We start from the raw sequence: 21,778 nt of genomic DNA on the forward strand, positions 1-21,778 counted from the left end.
TTTTTTAAACTCCCCCATGCCTGCTTTATCAGCCATATGGTAATGCCTAATAGTTCTACTTTTAAGACGTTCCTTTCTATCACATTTATTTTTAACTACGGCAAAAACAGCTTTGTGATCACTAATACCATCTATTACTTTGGTTTCTTTATAGAGCTCCTCTGGTTTTACCAGCACCACGTCCAGTATATTATTCCCTCTTATCACTTTCTGAATCAGCTGTCCTTCCCACATTAACTTATTTGCCATATGTTGGTCATGCTTCCTGTCGTTCGCATTCCCTTCCCAATTGACATGTGGTAAATTGAGATTTCCCGCTACAGTCGTATTCCTTTCCACATAGCTGATTCATTATCTTATCAAATAATTCTGAGTCAGCATCAGTGCTACACTTTCCCGTTCTGTACACTCCAAAGACATCAAGTTGCCTATTATCTTTAGAAATGACCCTTACACCTAGAATTTCATATTTGTCATTTTTAACTTTTTCGTAGCTTACAAATTCTTCTTTCACCAGAATGAATACTCCCGCTCCTACCATTCCTATCCTATCTCTATAATACACCCTCCAGTTTCGTGAGAAAATTTCTACATCCATTATATCATTTCTCAGCCATGATTCAACTTCTAATACAATATCTGGTAAGTATATATCTATTAAATTACTTAATTCTATTCCTTTCTTTACAATACTTCTACAGTTCAACACAATATTTTTTATGACATCCCTACTTGACTTTTAGATCCTTGTACCCTTATGACCGCTCCCTAGACCACCCCGTTTCCCTTAATGTACCTCCCTATAACCCGTCTAAACAAATTTCCTAACTTATACGTACCACTGTGGTTTAAGTGAAGGCCATCTGAGTGCAGATCTCTTATCTCCTACCCACCCACTAGTTTTATTTTATATTATAATCTATCAGTTTCATGTCCGTATTGATACTTGGTATTCACAATCACAAAGAATGGGTACCGTCCACCTAATCAATACTTTATTATGTCGAAACTGGTCCTGCATAGTAACAAGACATAATAAAGTATTGATTAGGTGGACGGTACCCTTTCGTTGTGATTGTGACCACCCACTAGTATCTAGAAATTGGTCACCCCTTTAAGTATCAAGTTTGGTAATAGTAGCAGATAGTACCGTCTTCTCTCACATGTGGTAACAGGATGATCCTGACCTCGTAAGTTATAAAGTATACACATATTATTTAAACTGCTTTTCTTCTATTTCAGACATCAGTCACCCACCATGGTTTCAAATTTTGAAAGAAGGGTCACACTATCAGCTGTAGTATGAAATTGCATGTTCTGACGGTATTGCAGAGGTTTTTTGATTACACACTTGCTGTTTCATCGTATTTGAAGCTACTTTTGACAAACTGTGTTGATGACCCTGTTTAATACACATGATATGTACAAATTTCATACTACTGGGCTAGGAAATATTTGTAAACTTTGTATGATTTCATAAAAATGTTCATCTCCTGTGAATTGCCAAATAGTAAAATGCATTGTGCATGTGCAGTTTTAGAAATGAAGACTTTGTATTTGTATTTAATTTTTTTTTTTTTTTATGGGCCCCTCTGCCCAATAATCATGGTTAATACATGTTTTTGCAGTGCCCTATTCAAAGAGAGATAAAGTACATTGCCATTATTGCATTCAAGGATCTTGTGAGGATATATAAGGCTGTGAGCACTTGGTACAGATTTTACTAGCCATAACAGTTGATATGGATATGCGACAAGAGCTTGCGAGGCTGAAAGGGGTATGATTATCGGTGCTCACCGATTCAGTCATTCCATGTATGAGATTTCTGGCATGTTTCAGATACTGCGTTCAACAGTGAGTCATTTAGTAGTGAAATGGAAATGCCAGGAAGTTATAAAACCTCCATCTCAACCAGCGAAGCCAAAATAGTTAACAGATAGGGAGAGTCGATGCCTTCAACATGTGGTGAAGTCATACTGGCAAGCTTTGTTAGAAACCATGGCATCAGACTTTCACTTGGCATCCGGAAATTATGCCAGTGCACTTGGATTCCATGGGTGAGTTGCAGTGCACAAACCAAAAATCACAAAACTGAAAAACTGAATGCTTGCTGCCAATTACATTGGTGCAAAACAAGTCACCTGTGGACTGTAGAACAATGGAAGATCGTACGTGAGGTGGAGTGCCAAATCACAGTACACATTGTGGCAGTCTGATGGACATGTATGGAGCTGGTCAATGTCAGGTGAGCATTAGTTCCCACTGTGAAATTTGGCGAAGGCGGCATTATGGTGCAAGCCTATTTTTCATGGTTTGGTGTTTGTCCACTTGTTTTAGTTCCTCGAACCATGAATGCCCTAGCTTATCGGCGGTATTGGACAATTCTATGTTATCCACCCTGAGGCAACAATGGAACTGGTCCATTTCATTTTCATTTTGAACACAACAGTGCACCCATTTAGAAAGCAAAAATGGTAACCAACTGGTTTGTCAAAATGGGACTGAATGAGATCAAATGTCGTGCCCAAAGCCCTGATCTAAATTCAGTTCAGCATCTCTACGATGAGTTACAGCACCAGTTGTCAGCTAGACTAGACTGCCCAAAAGAGCTACAAAATTGTTCGCTATGTTGTGGGAGTAATGGAAGAAAATACCAACTGACATCTAGTGAAAGTTAGTGAAAAGTCTTCCTAGAAGGGTAGAGGCTGTGATAGCAGTGAAGGGTGGAAGTACGTCTTACTATCACCATAGTAGCTCCAGTAAAGTGAATATCTACTGATGTTTGGACTGATACGTGATGTTGTGTTATGACTACCAGTGGCATGCCTGTAGATAACAGGAAGGATGTTAACTTTGCCCCATCTGAGGTAGCTGTTAATTCCGCTTAATACAAATGATATAAACGGCAGTAAGTCCAAAGATAGACACAGACATGCCAACTTTCAAAAGTAAAACATTAGGAGAAATTTGGCAGCGAATCGCAATGTATTATGGCACATCACTGATAGCAGAACATGTACTAAATCATTATAATTCAATACATTAACAACTCTATTTGGCCTACATACATATATTTTTCATTATTTATATCATAATCATCATCATCATCATTGTACAGTTCCAGTTTCCCAGGTACTGTTAATGAGCCTCTTCCAGTTCTTCCTATCCATATACAACTTGTCATGGAGAACATCATCCACTGTCCATCCTCTGGCAACTAGATCAACCTTGCTGATTTTTCTTATCCAACCTTCCATCGTACATTATTTCACTTCCCAAATATTTGATGTATTCAACAACCTCAAGGTTTTTTCCCCTGATACTTACAATTCCTTTTCCCTCTCTTTCTCATTTTGTCATCACCACTGTTTTGCTCTTCTCTGCACTGCTTGTTGTACCATATTTCTCAGTATTTTCATTGAAAGCCTCTAGTTGGATTTGCACTTCTGTATTTTATTCTCTCCAGATACCCATGTCATCTGCAAACAATATTTTCATATCCCCTCCATATCTTGCCTTTGTTTCCTTTAGAATTTCACCTATAACCATTATAAACATAAGTGGAGACAATAACACTTCCCTTTCTTAGTCCAGTTTAGTTTCTAAACCAATCTGTTCTCCCCACTGTAGCCTAGACACAACTGAAACAATTCTTAAACATTGCTTTCACTAGTTCCCTTGATTGCCTTCCACATCCTTTTCTTTTCAGGGTTTCCTACACCTTAACACTAGCGTATGGCTTCTCTAGATCAAGGAATACCATCCCCAGATCCTTTCCATATTCCCACTGTTTTTCCATCAGCAATCTAATGGTAAATATAGGGTGTATCATTGACCTGCTCTGTCGAAATCCATACTGCTCTTCTTCTAAATTTCTTTCCACCCTTCCTCTCATCCTCCTTTCTGTTACTCTGTCCAATATTGATGATGATGCTTGTTGTTTAAAAGGGCCTAACATGTAAGGTCATCTGCCCCTCTCCAATATTATGGCTACTTGTGACAACAGTGTAATTCCTCGATAATTGTCACATACCTTCCTGTCACCTTTTCTAAATACTGGTATTATTATGTTTTGTACATTTCTATTCAAGATCTTCCTCTTTTGATCAGTTACATTGGGTATAGTTTTCTCCTAAATTTTGTTTTTGTGATAAATTTTGTACTTTGTCTTCAATAAAGAAATGTCCACCTCCATGGCTGAGTGGTCAGTGTCTTGGCCTTCAGTCCTTTCGACACTGGGTTTCATTCGTGGCCAGGTTGACAGATTTTAGTGTTAAACTCTTAATTCCTTTGGCTCAGGGACTAGATATTTTTGTACTGTCGCCAAAATTCATGCAACTCACACACCACACACAACACTATCCTCTACCACACTAACTCACAGTTTTCCATACACAACTGATGCCACCTGCCCTTATCAGAGGGTCAGGCTTATGAGGGCTGCAGCAGTCTAGCAAAAGCCACACAAAGTTATTAATAAGGAAATACAAAGAAGAAAATCTCTGTAAGTGAATAATTATCAGCACCAGTTTCATTTGCTTATTCTGAAATGCTCTAAGGGAAATTTACACCGTGGGAGATAAGAAAGAACCTTTTTCTACTCATTGTTTACAAAATGTTGGGGTTTTGATATTCCTAGGGCATGTATGCATTTGAATACAGCTTGAGCCCCAGACATTGAAATGCAAGAAATAAAACAGGTTCATTTTCATTAATGTTAAACCATCATTCAGCATCTACTCATTTCTTCCTGTGGGCTACATTTATTTCCCCTGTGATGACTGGAAATAGAAGATTCTCAAAAGCTCTCTTCTTGATACTTATTTTGCCAGGCTAATTGGCTCAGACGGTTGAGGCGCTGGCCTTCTGACCCCAAATTGGCAGGTTCGATCCTGGCCCAGTCCGTTGGTATTTGAAGGTGCTCAAATACGTCGGCCTCATGTCGGTAGATTTACTGGCACATAAAATAACTCCTGCAGGACAAAATTCCGGCACCTCCGTGTCGCCGAAAACCTTAGAAGTAGTTAGTGGGACATAAAGCAAATAACATTGTAGTAGTAGTAGTAGTAGTAGTAAAGGAGGTGAGCACCATTACAGTACGTACAGTAACTAATTTTGTCGGTGGCAGCGATGCATACATTATAGAGTGGTGAATGTTCTTGTCATGTTTACCTCGACTAGATTTGAACTTAAGTTGAACATTATTAGGGGAATTGCTAGACTCTAAACGATTTAGCACCTGTCTTCCCTTTCGAGGAAATGAGTTAAATTCTTGAGGTGGGAAGGGATTGTTATTTAGATTATTTCCCAGGATTTGCAAGTGGTTGAATCTAATCTTTCCATAATGATTTGAGACATTGTACCTTCACCCAGGGGTGCTTCAATGTTTGTTTCTATAATGTTCATGTTATTTGACGCCATGTTAATGAGATCTGCTAGTTCACTTGAAGACTCGTTATTCATGAGATTCAGGCCTTAGAACTGATGAATGTGATTAGTGGTAATTAAACTTTTTTTACCATCTAAACAATGTCACTATTCATGCTCGTGATAGGAAGATTGGAAGTAACACATTCGGCTTCACCTGACGATGTTGATTTTAAATGATGACATTTTTGAATGTCAAATAATGAGTAATTCTGATGAACCATAGAGTTGAACATATCACAAAATCTTGTCCATTGGTCATATTGAACTGCGAATGTAGGTGGTTTGTTTTTTGGCAATAACACATTGTTGTTGGAGTCACCAAGCTTGAACGTCATGAAGAATTGGCAGAAGGTGGCATAATTGCTTCTTGCAATAGATTCACTTTATGTTCTTCGATTGCACACTGTATGGCAACATTAACAGAACAAAAGTAAGATTCAGATTCATCCGTTTCAGTGTCATGTTTAACGGAATCCGCATCAAGTAATGCTAGTTGATCCTGAGTTTCCTGAAACTTATTCAAAGTGTCTTTTAGTTGGGAAAACCTAACTTCAAGAATGTCTTGCAAAGTCTCGTACTTATTATTTAGCGTATGGCTTATACAGACAATATCATTAATATATATACATATTTACAGCTGAGAAACAAATTAATTTGTGCTTCACAATTGAATATCAAGTTTTTCAATCCAACGTACAGCTTCTGGAGATACCAGCAGGAAGTCATCTTCATCACCGTGATACGCTCGAATCTTACATTCCCTGACGATACGATGAACAGTCTGGTGTGGAGCTCCGCAGTCACAGTCTGGATTAGGTAGCTTTTTCCCACTTATGGAGAGCGGCTCTGCACCGGCCATGTCCTGTTCTGATTCTATTCAGGGCAGTCCAGGTCTTGCGTGGTAGGTGGGATCCACTTGGAAGTTCGGGACCTGAGAAGAAGGTATGAAGGCGTGCATCTGTTGCTGCTTCCCATCTACTTTTCCACTCATCAAGAGATTTAAAATCCTTAGCATCCATGTTAGCAGCATCACGCAGAGTTGGATGGCGTGATTTCAGTCTATTAAGATTCAGAAGTGGCAGGTCACTATTCACGGGTAGATTAGGATTTCTTGAGATCTTGTGAAATTCCTTCATAAGGGCATTAGATCAGCATAGATCAGGTGGCATTATACCAGTTAGCAGTGGAAGCCAATGAACTGGAGTAGATGTGATTGCGCCAGATATGATGCGCATTGTGGTATTAAGCTGGGTGTCAACAAGCCTTGTGTGATGACTGTTCATCCAAACAGGTGCACAATACTCAACACTTGAATACACCAAACCCAGGGCTGAAGATCGCAAAGTGGTTGCTGAAGATCCCCAGGTAGTTCCACACAGTTTATGAAGGATGTTATTTCGTGACTTCAACTTTTGCGCTAAGTTCAGGAGGTGTTGTTTGAAGGATAGTGTTACGGTCCAAGATGACACCAAGGTATTTTGGGTTCCAGTTATGACTAAGAATTCTCCCTCTGAAACTAACATTCAGTTTCACGTTCGCCAAACGATTATTTAAATGGAAGCAAGACACTTCTGCTTTACTCACACTGGGTTGAAGTCTCCAGATTTTGAAGTAATTTTCCAGTAAAGACAGGTCTTTGGTCAGAATCTCTTCAGTCGTCTCCATTACCTGATCTTGTACAGATAGAGCCAAGTCGTCGGCATAGCAGAATTTTCTGGATGAAGTGTCAGGAAGGTCAGAGAGATATAAGTTGAACAATAATGGTGAGAGAACTGATCCTTGGGGCAATCCGTTATTTAGCTTCCTCTCCTTGCTTATCTTGCCTCCAGTGATTACTTGAAACTTCCGATCACTTAACATGTTGTTAATCAGTTGAGCCATCGTTCTGCATGGTATGATACGAAGAAATTTGTAGATAAGGCCTTCCTTGCATACAGTGTCAAAGGCAGCAGTAAGATCAACAAATGCTACAGATGTTTTCAGCTTCATTTGATATCCTGCCTCAATGAAGGATGTAAGAGACAATACTTGGTCACAGCAGCTACGTCCTGGTCTGAAGCCTGCCTGTTCAACTGGAATATGCTCTAGGATTGCGCTACTTATTCTGTTATATATCAACCTTTCAAAAAGCAGCCAAGAAGGGCGATGTGTCGATAGCTTTCTACCTTGTTGCTGGGTTTGCCAGGTTTCAGAATATAAATTATCTTAGCCTTCTTGAACTCCAATGGAAGTTGACTAGTCAGCAGGATGTCAGTAAAGAACTCTGCCAACCATTTCTTAGCATATCCTTCTAAATGAATCAGAAATTCTGGATGGATGCCATCGAAACCAGGTGACTTAAAAGGTTTGAGGTCCTTTAGTCCCATGTCAATATCTAAAACTGTGAAGGGACGTGCACATTCAGATGAGGGAGATGTTGTCTTTTTCAAATCACGAAGCTGTCGTCTAATATGTTTGGTATGTCCAGACTATTCACAGGATCTCCTGGCAATGACATATTTTCGACAAATTAATAGAAACAGTTCTCAGAACTCATTAACGAGAAACATTGGTCCATCTATCAGACTCCTACAACTGAATGTTGAGAGCATTACCAAGTCTCGTACTGTTAAATATTTAATAGTGTTGCACAACATTAAGACAGAGAATAATTTGATCTTGTATCATATGACATAAAACTGTATGGCTTAAACTATAACATACTTTCTCTCTGATCAAACTATGCCCTTCAGTGTTTTGATGACACCAGCAGAAGACTCGTTAACTTGTACATTAGTTGCCCCAGCTTGCAAAATCGACAAGTGCAAATGTACAGTACTGAGTATAACCGAAGTAGGATTTATGTGCAAATCTTTTGTTCTGCACACTTCAGAGTGTTTGATTATCCAGCTGTATGTATTAGATGTATATATTGGTGATATTTATTGTGAGAAAGTGTGTTTGATTATCCTGCTGTATGTATCAGATGTATATATTGGTGAGATTAATTGTGGGAAATCTTCAATATTACAGGAAATTTCATACCCATGTACTTCAGTTTGATGGTGAAGGAGGCTGGAAGTTGGAATCCTTGGATTCCAATACTCGTTTGACTCTGAAAGAAGAAAAAGAACAGTTGGAAGCCCAGTTGGCTGGGGTTCCAAATGCTCAGAATAGACTTAAGGTCAGTATTTTGCATGTTTTGTTCATATCATAGATTCCATTTGATGAATTTTGTGCGTAAGTACTTATATTTGGTAGTTTTACCACTGGATAGCTGGTTTGTTTTCAGTCGGATTCCTGAATAACTTTTTGTTAATAGTTCAATAGAGGCACAATGTTTGTTTCTTGTGCGACCGAGCCTCGGTAAGACACTCTTCCTCTCTATTTTCTCCTTATTCAGCTTGAATTGATTGGTTATTAATGACTCGGTTAGAGGAAGCTTTGTTCTTTAATTCGTTAGAAGTAAGAATACTGAAGATCAAATATTGAATGTAATATTGCATATTATTATATTGTTGTTTTGGACTAATTAAGCTTTCATTCCAGTATGAGAACTTACCACTCCTTCAGTAATACTCCCACTAGCATATTCTGTATCTGTACCTCTCGCATCACATCTCTTGTATTTTAAGCTTACGTCTGATTTTGTTGTTTGTCACAGTTACAGACAATAGTTGTCTTGAGAATACATCATCCATTTTAATCTCACACACTTGCCGCCATTTCAGTTAACATGTATAAAAGTTCACTTGATGTATTCACTCCTTATTAACAAAAAGAAAAGAAACAAAAACAGAATTCAGGCAACATAGTCAACCTAGGTAAAGAATGAAAATGGCAAGAAGAGGCAACTCGCAAAGACAAGTTTGTAATAAAAATGCACATTCTGAAGTAGAGCCATTTCAAGAACAGATGGTCTAGGTAGCCCAGTTTGAGTTGTTCATTTTCAGGCTTCTTTTGCCTGACATCCAGAATGTGTTCCTTTTTCCCTAAGCTTTTCTCATTGATTGTAGGAAAATGCATGTAAATACAAAGGGAAAATTACCACTTGTGTCCTCTCCCTAAGAAATGAATGAATGAGTGAATGAATGAATGAATGAATTATTGTAATCTTCAAAGAGGATTAATGATTACATAAAATCATAAGCCCATGAAAGTACAGTTGAGACTGGTCTTTATGTATCTCAGTTGTGTTTTATGTAACTTTAAAGCTTTTCAAACTTTCAGAAATAATAATTATAACTCGTACAACACTATAACATACCTTTAACAAACACACACCATTAAACAAAGAATAACATGTTGCGTTCTACAAGAATATCTTCATATTCTGTCAAATCACTTTATGAATTTTGGTAATATTATGAAGAAGCTATGTATTGTTGTTAAGTTGTGTATTAGGAAGTAAGTACAAGTTCATGATTTTGATGAAGTGAAAGTATGGAATTGAATTAACTCATAATAATGACTGTAGTAGTGCTCCACTGTCGCTTTATTAACTTGCAGAAATGTTCCTGTACTTGCCTAAGCTGCTAATTAATTGTCCATTACATTACCTTCAGCATTCGCATTTGGACTGTCCTTGCCCAGTCCTGGTAGCTAAGTAGCAAAGGTGTAAGGTGGGGGGATTCTGTAGGTAATGAACTCTGTTCCACTGAAAGAGAAGGGGAAGAAGGGGAAGTATGGGAATGTTACGAGCAATTATTCTGTTCGTTAGAGAGAACAGGTGTATGTTGCTTCTTCCTGTTATAAAGTATTTTTGTGTATTAAGAAGTAAGTACAAGTTCATGATTTTGATGAAGTAAAAGTATGGAATTGAATTAACTCATTTGCGACGGCTTAAGGAACCGTTACATGTGATAAATCTCATAATTAGACCGTATTGAAGATAATGTATTAAAGTTAAAAACTTTTTATTGCCACCTATTCGATACAAAAATAATGCACTCGGTTATTTATAAAAGGCCAGTTTGCCTCACGCAGTTAACGCTAGCGGACACTCCCTTTCTATTACAGCAGATTTAAAAATAATTTTCAAGTTCATGCTTTCAACATTGTCCACGTGTCACATATGGACGTATTTTAGTGCCTATAATACTATCTGTCTCAATTCAACACAATTCACTAGAGGCAATAACAAGTGGCCTGCCTTGTCCTATTCACGCTGTCATCGCTAGCAAATATTTTCACCGGTTTAACGGATTTCAAACTTCAAGTTTATACCCAACAACTCTACAATTTAGCCACGCTTCAAACATCGAAGTTCTTTTTAATGTCTACCATTACATCTTTTCTATTTTAACAACCTTTATGAATGCTTTTAATTTTCAGATTATAAATATTCATTGTACTTTATGAAAATTTTTGATGCAAATTGTATAATATGTTAGTCTAATTTTTATACTATACAACCACTTTTATCACAACTTTACCATTCTTTTAACATAACGACATTTTTAACCATTTAAATAAACTCAGGGCCCTGACCTTAAGCTTTGTATATTTATAGCTGATGATGTTCGCAAAGACGAATGAAACATGTCCTATTAACCAATGTACCTCATGAATATTTTATAAATAACTGAGTGCATTATTTTTGTATTGAATAGGTGGTAATAAAAAGTTTTTAACTTTAAGGAACCGTTCTGTACGCCGCCATTTTGGACCGAAAGCCGACATACGGAACTGTTCCGTACTAATATATAAACGCTAGTAGTTGAAGTTATTGGCAAGAGATGGGTCTTGCGGCACATACAGATTTCTCCTTGAAGTTCAAGAAATCTTCTAAATAAAATGCACCCTACTAAGTTCATGGAATACTGTATAAAAAGACAAAATGCAATCTGCTTGCGCCTGTAGTAAACAAACATGGCTGTTGGTGACAGAGGTATCTTGAAGTGGCTAGAAAATTATAATGACAATTTTTTCTTCAGGGACAAGTATGGGGCAATTTTCCAGGTCTTATCCCTCCAACGGAAAGGAAAACTTATCCTTCCAGACCCTGCAAAGTGTGCAAGGCTCACAAATTAAGGTCAGATGTCAGGCAGCTATGTGAAAAATGTGGTGTGCCACTTCATCTAGAGCTGTTCAAAAAAAATACCACATAGTGATTCACTATTGAAGACTGGAAAGAAAAAACTGAACATTTAGGCATCGATATGTGATGAAAGCAGCTTTCTAAAAATGTAAGTTTTTTTTTAATAAGTCTCAATAAACCAAGTTACTGCATATTTTTCAAAAATAAATAGATGTTTCTATTCCTGCAGGTGGAACAATTATTCAGGTTCCGATGGGTTAAAGAGTATCTTGTAAGACATTATTTTTAGTGGTAAATAGTAACCTAAAATAAGTCTTGAGTAGGGAAAAACTTCATAGAATTTACTACAGAATATCTTAACCCATATTCCAGACATTCAAGTCAGAGTAGCCTCCTGTGGGATTCATTAAGTGCTAATGCAAAAAGTGTAAAATGTTGGGTGTAAAATCAAAAAAACACAGTCCGCAATAGCAGGGAAGATATGCAGATTTGGAAAAGGCTCTCCTTATTTGGTTTCAACATTAATGCGATGTAAATCCTCCACTCAGTGACAGCATGTTGAAAATCAAAGCAGTACATTTAACTAAAATGATGAATATCACTGAAGTTTTTTAGGCCTCATCAGGATGGCTGCGAAAGATCATCATGGATTCAGGGGAACAGTTTGCAACAGGTCCAAGTCTGTGTATAAAGTCATGATGCAGCACTATAATGAAGTGATTGTACCAGAAATCTCTAGAGAATATCGGCCTCAAAATATTTGCAACTCTGATAAAACCAGTTTGTTCTTCAATCTCCTGCCAAGAAAAACACTTGCTGAGAAAAGTGACCCTTGACTTGGAGTGGGGAGCAAGATTCGCATTACTTTTCTTCTCCCCTCCAGTGCGGATAGCTTTGACGAACTGCATCCAATTGTGATAGGGAAATCTTGAAATCCGAGGTGCTTCAGGGGTGTCAAAACAATATGTACTGATTATGAATTCAACTGAAATTTGTGGATGATGATTATTATTATGGGAGAGCAAGACAATCAACTTTCAAGATGGCTGTGCGGATGATGTGCTCTGACATTGCGCTGTAGGAAATACGTGCCGGGTCGGTTTTAAAGAAGTCATTGGTAATTTGTGCTGTTTCTTCGTGTGTTTTTATAGTGAATAGATGTTATCCAATGGAATCGTGGCCCCTTTTATGAGTTATTCTACTTGGTTATAATAGATTTGGTGCCAACGATAGTAGCCATCTTAATCGATCTTGTTTTGTCAGTCGTAGATTCCATGTTACTAAGCAAACCATTTATTGAAAATAGCGCACACTTTATACTACATTTAATGCAAGTAACTGCCAATAGAGGCTGGTGAAGAGGGTTGTGATAATGTGGTGTTTAGTCAATCCTCTCTTTGTTAGCTGGTAAAACTTCCGCCAAAATCACTTGGTGCTAAATTTTAGTTAAGCTATTATCGGGTTGCTATGGTACTCTGCCATGAATTGTCATATCATTAAACTTTGATACTCCTCTTAACCACCATCTTCATTCAAAATGTAGACCAGTTTAGAGACAAGAAATAAATGCCTTCACTGTGATAAAACATTTTCTCGGAAAGGCTTACTTGTCCATGTGGGGAAGAAGCATAAATATAGATTAGTCTGAAAGAGAATAAGAACTATGCCCTGAAGGAATGACCTACTACACTAGTGTCTGAAAGTTAAGCATAATCACTAAACGAGGTCATACCGCCTGATAGGAGTGTCAGACGGATTGCTGCAAACAGGCTGGGAGAATTCTGATACATGAAGAGCCCAATGCCCTCATTGTGGTGGATGTTTTCAAGGAGCAAGAGGTGTAAACATTCTCATTAATCACTTTCATCCATAAATACATTGAAGTACCTTGTTAACCAGCTTCAGACAACCAACCATATGTCACACAACTTGTCCAAGAAACCAGTGTCAGAAAGGTTCTGATAGCTAAGGTACACCTTTGACAACAATCAACAACTTGGCAATGTCTTCCACAACAAATTATGCTGCCAATAGGGTGTATGGTTTCCCCTAACGGCCACACATGCTTCGCAGCGATGTGGCATGCTCTCTGTCAGGTGGTCCAAGAGCTCTTGTGGCAGTCGATCCCATTCCTCCAAAAGGGCAATGTGAAGGTCTTGGAGGGTCCTTCGTGGAGGCTGACGGGATGCAATTCCCCCCCAATGCATTCCAGACATGTTCTATAGGATTCAGATCCGCAGACCTCGCTGGCCAGTCCATGCGATGAATGTCTTCCCATCCACCAGAGCACCGCGGTGTAGTCGGGCATTATCATTCATTAAGAGGAAGTCTGGACCAACCGCACCTCTGAAGAGTCGAACATGTTGTGTCGGTACCTCATCCCTGTATCTCCGAGTGTTAACAGTGTTCCTCGGACCACCCATGAAGATGTGCAGGTCTGTACGGCCATTCAACATGATGCTGCCCCACACCATGACGCCACCACCACCATACTGGTCCCGTTCTAAGATGTTCCTGTGGATGTATCGGCTACCCGGTTCTCTCCAGATTAATGTGCAACGGGAATCGTTCTGCAAACTGAAGTGGGATTCATCTGTGCTGGAGAGAGCGGGACTCACACCACTGGGTGTCGGGCAAACAGCCCTGTTGTTCTGAGCCTCCGGTACACAGTTTGCCAGGAAATGGCTACCCCTGAGATGGCTGCAAGCTCCGCCGACAATTGTCTTGCAGGTGCACTCCGATTTCATTGGACGGTTAAGATCAGATATCGGTCCTGCTGTGGGGTGGTCGCCCTTGGCCGACCTGGTATTGGCATACAACTAACATCTCCTGTGTCTCGAAATCGTCTCCAAAGCCTGGAAATGACACTTTGTGGCACATTCAAGGGTACGGCGACTTTGGTCTGTGTCTGGCCTGCTTCCAGGCGGCCGAGTATTCTACCCTGAAAAACAGGGTCCAAATGGCGTCGTCGTGCCTTTATGTTGTCACGTTCACCACGAGGCTACACTCCGCACACTGTAACAGGGCAAACACGACTGAGGGAATATGTGGCACAGGCTTTGCCTGTGTTTACCTTGCAGTTACGCCGCTAGTCAAAGCAGAGAACACTCCATTCCTATACAGAGCGAACACGTAAGGTTGGTTGGTGCATATGTCATGCGATTTGCGGTCTATTTCCTGTTACCCTGCTTACTCGTAACTTCTGCTTAACTTTTGGACACTAGTGTACTTCCATGGGCTCTACGAAAATACTGTCTTCGTTAGGGAGAAATTTTAGACCACAATATAAATATTCGGACTCTGAGACAGAAAATGAAGATGTACAGGATGAACAGAACAAGCAGACTGCAAACAGGTTGGAAGATAATTCCGATACACGAAGAACCCAATGCCCTCATTGTGGTTGATGTTTTCAAGGAGCAAGAGGTGTAAACATTCTCATTAATTGCTTTCATCCATAAATACATTGAACTACCTTGTTAACCAACTTCAGACAACACGTATCGCAATCAGAAGATGGTATTATTCCCATTGAGCATCAGTATCCTGTCCAAGAGATTACTTTCCAGTCAGAATTACAGGAATAGAAGAACAAATTCACTCGGTTCTCCATTGAAAAAGATTCTGAGTTTAATACACCTGTGTGGGAGTTGTCGGAATTTCTGAGTAACTCTATCCATCTTTTACCTGGTCTGAAACACCCTGCTACAGAATATTACGAAGTCAGGAGGAAACAATGTCTCTGACATCAAGATAAAACATATAGCAAGTCTTCGAATTCACAACGTGCGACCAAGAGACAACACCAAGAAAGAAAATGTAAATATGACCATCAGCTCACTCAGTTTCAGTTCTACAATCAGCGAAGGAAATCCGTGCATAGAGTACTGAATCCCAAATCTGAATCTTGCAAGGTCGATATTTCCAAAATATTTGAGACTTACTCCGATTTATTTTCCATTGAAAATTCCAATTTACTGCTCCAAAATCAGCAACATAGACCGTGTAGAGCTAGATGAAAAGTGCGGTCCCACAATCGCAAAAGCAGGAATTTCCATAGCAACACATCGAATTGCAGTAGGTTGGTCCCGACCGTGTCCTACTATGAGCCATCAGGGACGACACAATACGCGAAATCATAGCAATCATTGCGACTCAAATGCTTTCAACAGGCAAGATACTCCTTTGTCTAAGGTGAGCTAGAACCATGCTGATACATAAGAAAGGTGATGTTGAATGTCTGTCAAACTGAAGACTAGCAACAGTCTGTTCGGTAATTAGACTTATTGAAAGGGTAATAGATCAGCATTTGTGTTCCTTTGTAACTTTCAGCGAACACCAAATAGGCTTTAATGACCAGCTAGGATGCCTTATAAATACTTCCATCCTCAGAGAACTCCTCAAGAGAGCAAAGACAGATAAGCAAGATGTTACTGTTATCTTTTTAGACTTATCAAAAGCCTTTGACAACATTGGACATCAGCACCTAAATCTAACACTAGCTGCTGAGCCACTTCCATCTAAACTGAAAGAACTCATCAATCTACAGATGACTGACAATACAACTCAAATCAAAATTATTTAGGGTATAATGAAGCCAATTAATTTGTTAAGAGGATTTTTGCAGAGATCACCATTATTGCCAGGATTGTATAACCTGGCCACAGATTTCATTTTTTGATGAGGTAACAGAAGAAAACCTAGTACAAGAATATGGCAAATCAGTTTCTGCAGAATTGCCCCCTCTTAGTATTATGGGTCTTGCCGATGACACAGTTATGGTTGGCAAAATTAAGGAAACAGCTCTTGAGTTGACACGCACTGCTATCGCATTGTTCCAGGAAATTGGTTTACAGATAAATGCCAACAAATGTGTCGGCATATGTATTGAGAAGGGGAAGCTTGTAGATGGAGTGCCCAATGAAAACCTACAACCTGTTTTCTAGTCAATGACCGGGTCAGGGATGGGATGAACCCCCAACTTACGGCTAGGATAAGAATTGTGCCAGCTGTCGAGGCCTGTTACACATGGAGTGGTTAATATTTACGAAAATTTTAAAAGATTAGTACTGTTTTAAAAAAAGAATTTTGATATCTTGGTGTCACTTTTAATGAAACACTCACCTTTGATGCGACCTCTTCTTTAAAAATCTTGCACAAGAAGTTAAGTGTGCTTCCAGCCTCACCTTTGTTGAAGGCAGATCAAAAGTTCATTGTTTTGAACAAAGCAGACAGCCCTGCTCTTGTGTATGCTTTCTAGACTGCTGAAATAAGACAAGTATCGGTTAGCTTCCTGAAAACCATTAACAAAATGTTAAAGATCTCCCTGAAAGAAATTCTGCAGTTACCCACGGATACATCTGTTAGTGCTGTGTATTTTGATGTAAGATTCAAAGGCCTCGGACTTCTTAAAGACACTTGGGAAGTACACCTGCAACAAATAAGTGCATGCAACGCTCTTCACAAAGCCAGCAATAGCTACATTTTAAAGACATGTGATCCGTCATCCAAAACGACGCATTGTTTCCAGGCCCTCAACATTACAGATATTAAAAGATTCTCCAAGAAAGCAAGCGACCTTCCAAATTGTCACCCCCCCCCCACTTTAAGACTGTTGGTCACATAATTTAAGGTACATATAAAACAAGGTAATAATGTAATAATCCAAAATAACAAACCTGAGTGAACATACATCAGCCGAAGATACACCATGAAAAACATTTCAAATTTCAACAACATACACATTGCTATAAACAAATATTCACAGGATTACCAACATGACAACTAGAGAAAGGATATAGGAAATAGGCCGGGAAACCCTACAGAGGATGTGATCTTACATGACGTTGTAGGGAAAAAGACGTGAAAGCGTTTACTCTTCATTCAACTTTACTAATAATATTAAGAAAATTTAACAAATAAATATTCCAGCAATTAAAAGGATAACATTAACCAGAAAACAAGATGAAACGAAGCACGAGATTTCTGTCCTTGGTTCAAAATTGCGATAAAATGTTTTAACTACTTTTAAGGAAATTGAGCATAGCTGACAATGAAATTCATAAGGAAAATTTAACAGGGAATATAAACATAATTACAACCATCTTACAAAGTAAATAGAAAAAGAGTCTACAAATTATTACCAATAGTTTACAAGGAAAATAACAAAGGAATTTGAAATTTAACGCAGAGACCTTTAGAGTTGCTGTCCTTCCCTAATACCCATCAGTGAGAGACGCATCGCTCCACAGGCTTACCCTAAATTGACACAGCACTACGGGAGGCAACCCGAATGGAAAAATTGTAATTTACCTTACACAAAAGGTTAATAAAAAGGAATTGCCTCCAAAACAAAGGGTATGCCTAGCTGACGAACTAAGGCATTACAAAACCAAAACTGCAAAAACCAGGGTCTAAGGTAAACTCCGAACAAATGAATTTACATATTAATTTAACATTCAAGAAAAGAAAACATGCTTACCCCGAGGTGACCAGAGCCGCTGAGCAGACCACCAGTACTGCGAGGACGTATGAAAACCAAAGACGTGGAGCAGAGTCCTGATCCTACAGAGTAGCCAAAGGCCGGCAATTGAGAAACACTCAAACAGCCAATCAGGGAAGCTACCTATGATTCGACCCAAAATTGTCACCAATCAAAATGGCTGTTATTCCAGCCAATGAAAATACCTTACCTAATATGGTAATGTGGGAAACACATTCTAGAGGTTTCGATTGCAAAACTCAGCGATTTCGTGATCAAAGCCTCCACGTGGCAAATACAGGGCGATACAAAAAGATGGGTTACAACAAGCATACTACTGGAGATCTTAAATTCACAAAAATTCACAACAAATAAAACACACATTTCATCAACTTCTTCACAAATGTCGTACTTCTTGCGATGGCGAATTTTACTACAAATTTACATAATTACAGAACCAAACAAATATTTAATTGAATTCTTCGAAAATGCCTGAGAGTTCCTTAGTTTTTTCAACGATGATTTCATCACTAATTTTTAGCGTAATGACAAGAATTAAATGATTCCATCCACTTTATGAACTTCTCACCACCGGCGACCCAAATCCAGGACAAATCTACCAAGATCTATGAAGTCATGAAGTGACAATTTGGTGCTCTTTGCCTCAGAAGGGGATCAATGTAGAGCTGTATAAAGAGTACACTCTGGCCAACAGTTGGATTAGACATCACCAAGGACTTTCCTATAGCTAACGGCGAGAGGCAATCAAGATGACATCAAATATTTCAGCAGTACGAACTATTCCTGGTAGAACTCAGGATGGAAACCTCTGTCGCAGATGTGTCGGAGAGAAAGAAACACTGGCTTATGTTCTGGGTTCTTGCCCCTGCGGCAAAGTACCAAGAAACTCACGTTACCCCGAGTTAAGATCATTGATTGCAGAAGACCTCCACAGTAAAATCTTCTGTGTACATGAAGAAATCCACGGTTTGTCAATGACAGGCAGTACAAGACGCATCGACATAATTGGCCTTAAAGATAACGACAAGAAAGGCTTTATTATCGATCCAACCATCTGATTTGAGCCCCATGTCGGTCAGCCTGCTGAAGTCCACCTTGTAAAGCTGAACATTTACGCGCCCACGCACCATTCAACGAAAACAAATACCAGCTGAATGAAGTAGAGATTATCGGCCTAATGGTTGGTTCATAGAATTCTGGAAGAAGTTTAAGCTGCTTATGAACAGCATTAAAAGAATAGTTACCACCACCATACCTGGATCTGTACACATCCTGAGATCTCATGAGACCTCCATAATTTAAAAAAATTATTACTGCTATATTTCTATATGATAAAAATGTCTGTATCCTGATACACTTTACTTTGCCAATTGTGGCAACCCGTAATTATGGGATCAGTGTACTGCCCTTCCACCCAAAATAGTCTTGGGAAATGTTAGAGTGGATTTCTTCCCCTTATGTTGCACCATTGTTCCACAGCTGCTTGCTCTGCATATCACTGCCAGCTGTTGTTCTTTAAGCCATCAGTCCATAGATGGGTTTGATGCATTCTGCCATGCCACCCTATCCTGTGCTAACCTTTTCATTTCTATGTAACTGAAACTGCATCCTACATATGCTTGTCATATTCATACCTTGGTCTACCCCCTACCGTTCTTACCGCCTACACTTCCTTCAAAAACCAACTGCACATGTCCTGGGTGTCTTTAAGATGTGTTCTATCATTCTATCTCTTCTTCTGGTCATATTTAGCCAAATCGATCTCTCACCTTCAGCATTCTTAATGTAACACTACATTTTGAAAGCTTCTATTTTCTTTCTGAGCTAGTTACAGTCCATATTTCACTTCCATACAATGCAATGCTCCAGACGAAAGTCTTCTAAAACATCTTTCTAATTCCTATATCAATGATACTGTATAGGCTTTTGGGCTTATGCTCTGTCAAGAAAATAAGGTGAAATTCTTTACATTTTGTAGAGAACTGTGCTCTGCGTCGTCAGAAGAAAATCTCGACTGTCCACGAGAAAGGCTTCTTAAACAATGAGCTTTTGAAATGTGGATGTTACAGTAGAAGTGGAAATGGTGTGTTCATTCATCACTAGATGGCTCCCCGGACAAGGCACAGCGCTAGCATTCGAAGCGGAAGCTGACCGAACCATCAGAATCAGTCTAAGAGGGTCACATAACATGTGTACGTAACATATGACATTGACAGGTTTATGACATTGACACAAGCCTGGAATGAAACATCGGGCAATAAGGAACGCACGAATTTGGAAAACACCGAGACAAAATAACAATAGTGAAGGGACAGGGACGGGAACTACCTACATAAATCCTTAATGGCTGGCAACCAGGTATTACTTAATTGATAGCCAGTGTCCCTGTTGAAATTGTTAGGATTTCTACGTATTTCCACAGCTTCCCGTATAATCCTGGACCTGTAGTGTCTAGTGTGTCTAGCTCGAGCACCTTGGAACATGACATCATGACCCGACGATAGAGCGTGCTCAGCTATTGCCGATTTGAGATGAATATTACGCTCATGTTCCTTGATACGGGTACCAATGGACCGGCATGTTTGGCCGATGTATACCTTACCGCAAGTACAGGGAATTTCTTGTACCCCAGGATGTAAAAGTGGGGACAATTTGTACACATGTTATGTGACCCTCTTAGACTGATTCTGATGGTTTGGTCAGTTTCTGCTTCGAACACTAGCGCTGTGCCTTGTCCGGGGAGCCATCTAGTGATGAATGAACATACCATTTCCACTTCTATTATAACATCTACATTTGCAATTTTAGTGGCAGTGCCAAACACTGTTTTTATATTGTGTTCGCGGAAGACCTTGGCAATTCGATCTGTGGTGTTGTGAATGTAAGGCAAGTAGGCAGTTTCCTTCACTTCTTCCTTCTGTGAGCTTTGCTTGGTCGTTTCTCTGGGATGCAGGGCTCTATGAATCTCCAAATCACTGTAACCATTACCTTTGAACGTGACTTTGAGCGTGTCAATCTCCGCCTGGATATTTAATGGCTCACAAATTCGTCTCGCCCTCTTGGCGAGTGTCGTGAGAATGCCTTGTTTTTGTGATGGATGGTGGTGAGAATCTGCATAAAGGTAGCGATTTGTGTGGGTAGGCTTACAATAGATGATATGTCCTAAGGGGCCGTCTGGTTTCTTTCTTACTAGAACATCCAAGAAAGGAAGGCATCCGTCCAACTCCATCTCCATAGTGAATTTAATTGAAGGATGTTGCTGATTTAGGTAGTTTAGAAATAGATTAAGTTTCTCAGGACTTTCTGTCCAGACCACAAATGCATCCTCAACATACCTCCATCATATCATAGGTTTGACGGGCACCGAAGCAATAGCCTCCTCCTCAAAATGCTCCATAAATAAATTAGCCACTACGGGCGCAAGTGGATTTCCCATAGCCACTCCGTCTGTCTGTTCGTAAAAATTCCCACCCCACAAGAAATAGCTGGAAATCGTGCAGTGGTACAATAGCTTAGTAATATCCTCAGGCAACAGGTGTTCAATGAGAGACATGACAGATTCAGTCGGCACTTTAGTGAACAAGGACTCCACATCGAAACTCACCAAAAGTGCATTAGGTTTAAGGGTTATGGTTGACAGCTTGTTGACGAAATACTGAGAGTCCCTGACGTATACATATACAATATACAATTAAAGGTGTATTTATAAGAAAATCAGGTTATTTTCAATGACACTACTCAAGATTAGAGACAGAAGTATAACTAAACTGACACGTTACCTTTTGAAGAGGATAATTTACTGCTAAGTTTCAACACTTTGCGTCTTT

At 39.3% G+C, this 21,778-nt stretch overlaps 1 protein-coding gene across 2 annotated transcripts in view; it reads left to right on the forward strand.

The window, feature by feature from the left end:
* Positions 1-21,778, forward strand: part of Abcd1 (ATP binding cassette subfamily D) — a 349,165-nt gene that overhangs the window by 319,069 nt on the left and 8,318 nt on the right. For both annotated transcript variants that reach the window (XM_067140944.2, XM_067140945.2), the window contains one exon: positions 8,443-8,593. In XM_067140944.2, coding sequence (XP_066997045.2) covers positions 8,443-8,593 — 151 coding nt within the window. The remainder of the gene's footprint in view (positions 1-8,442; positions 8,594-21,778) is intronic.

Source organism: Anabrus simplex, chromosome 2 (genome assembly GCF_040414725.1).
Source record: "Anabrus simplex isolate iqAnaSimp1 chromosome 2, ASM4041472v1, whole genome shotgun sequence".
NCBI lineage: Eukaryota > Metazoa > Arthropoda > Insecta > Orthoptera > Tettigoniidae > Anabrus > Anabrus simplex.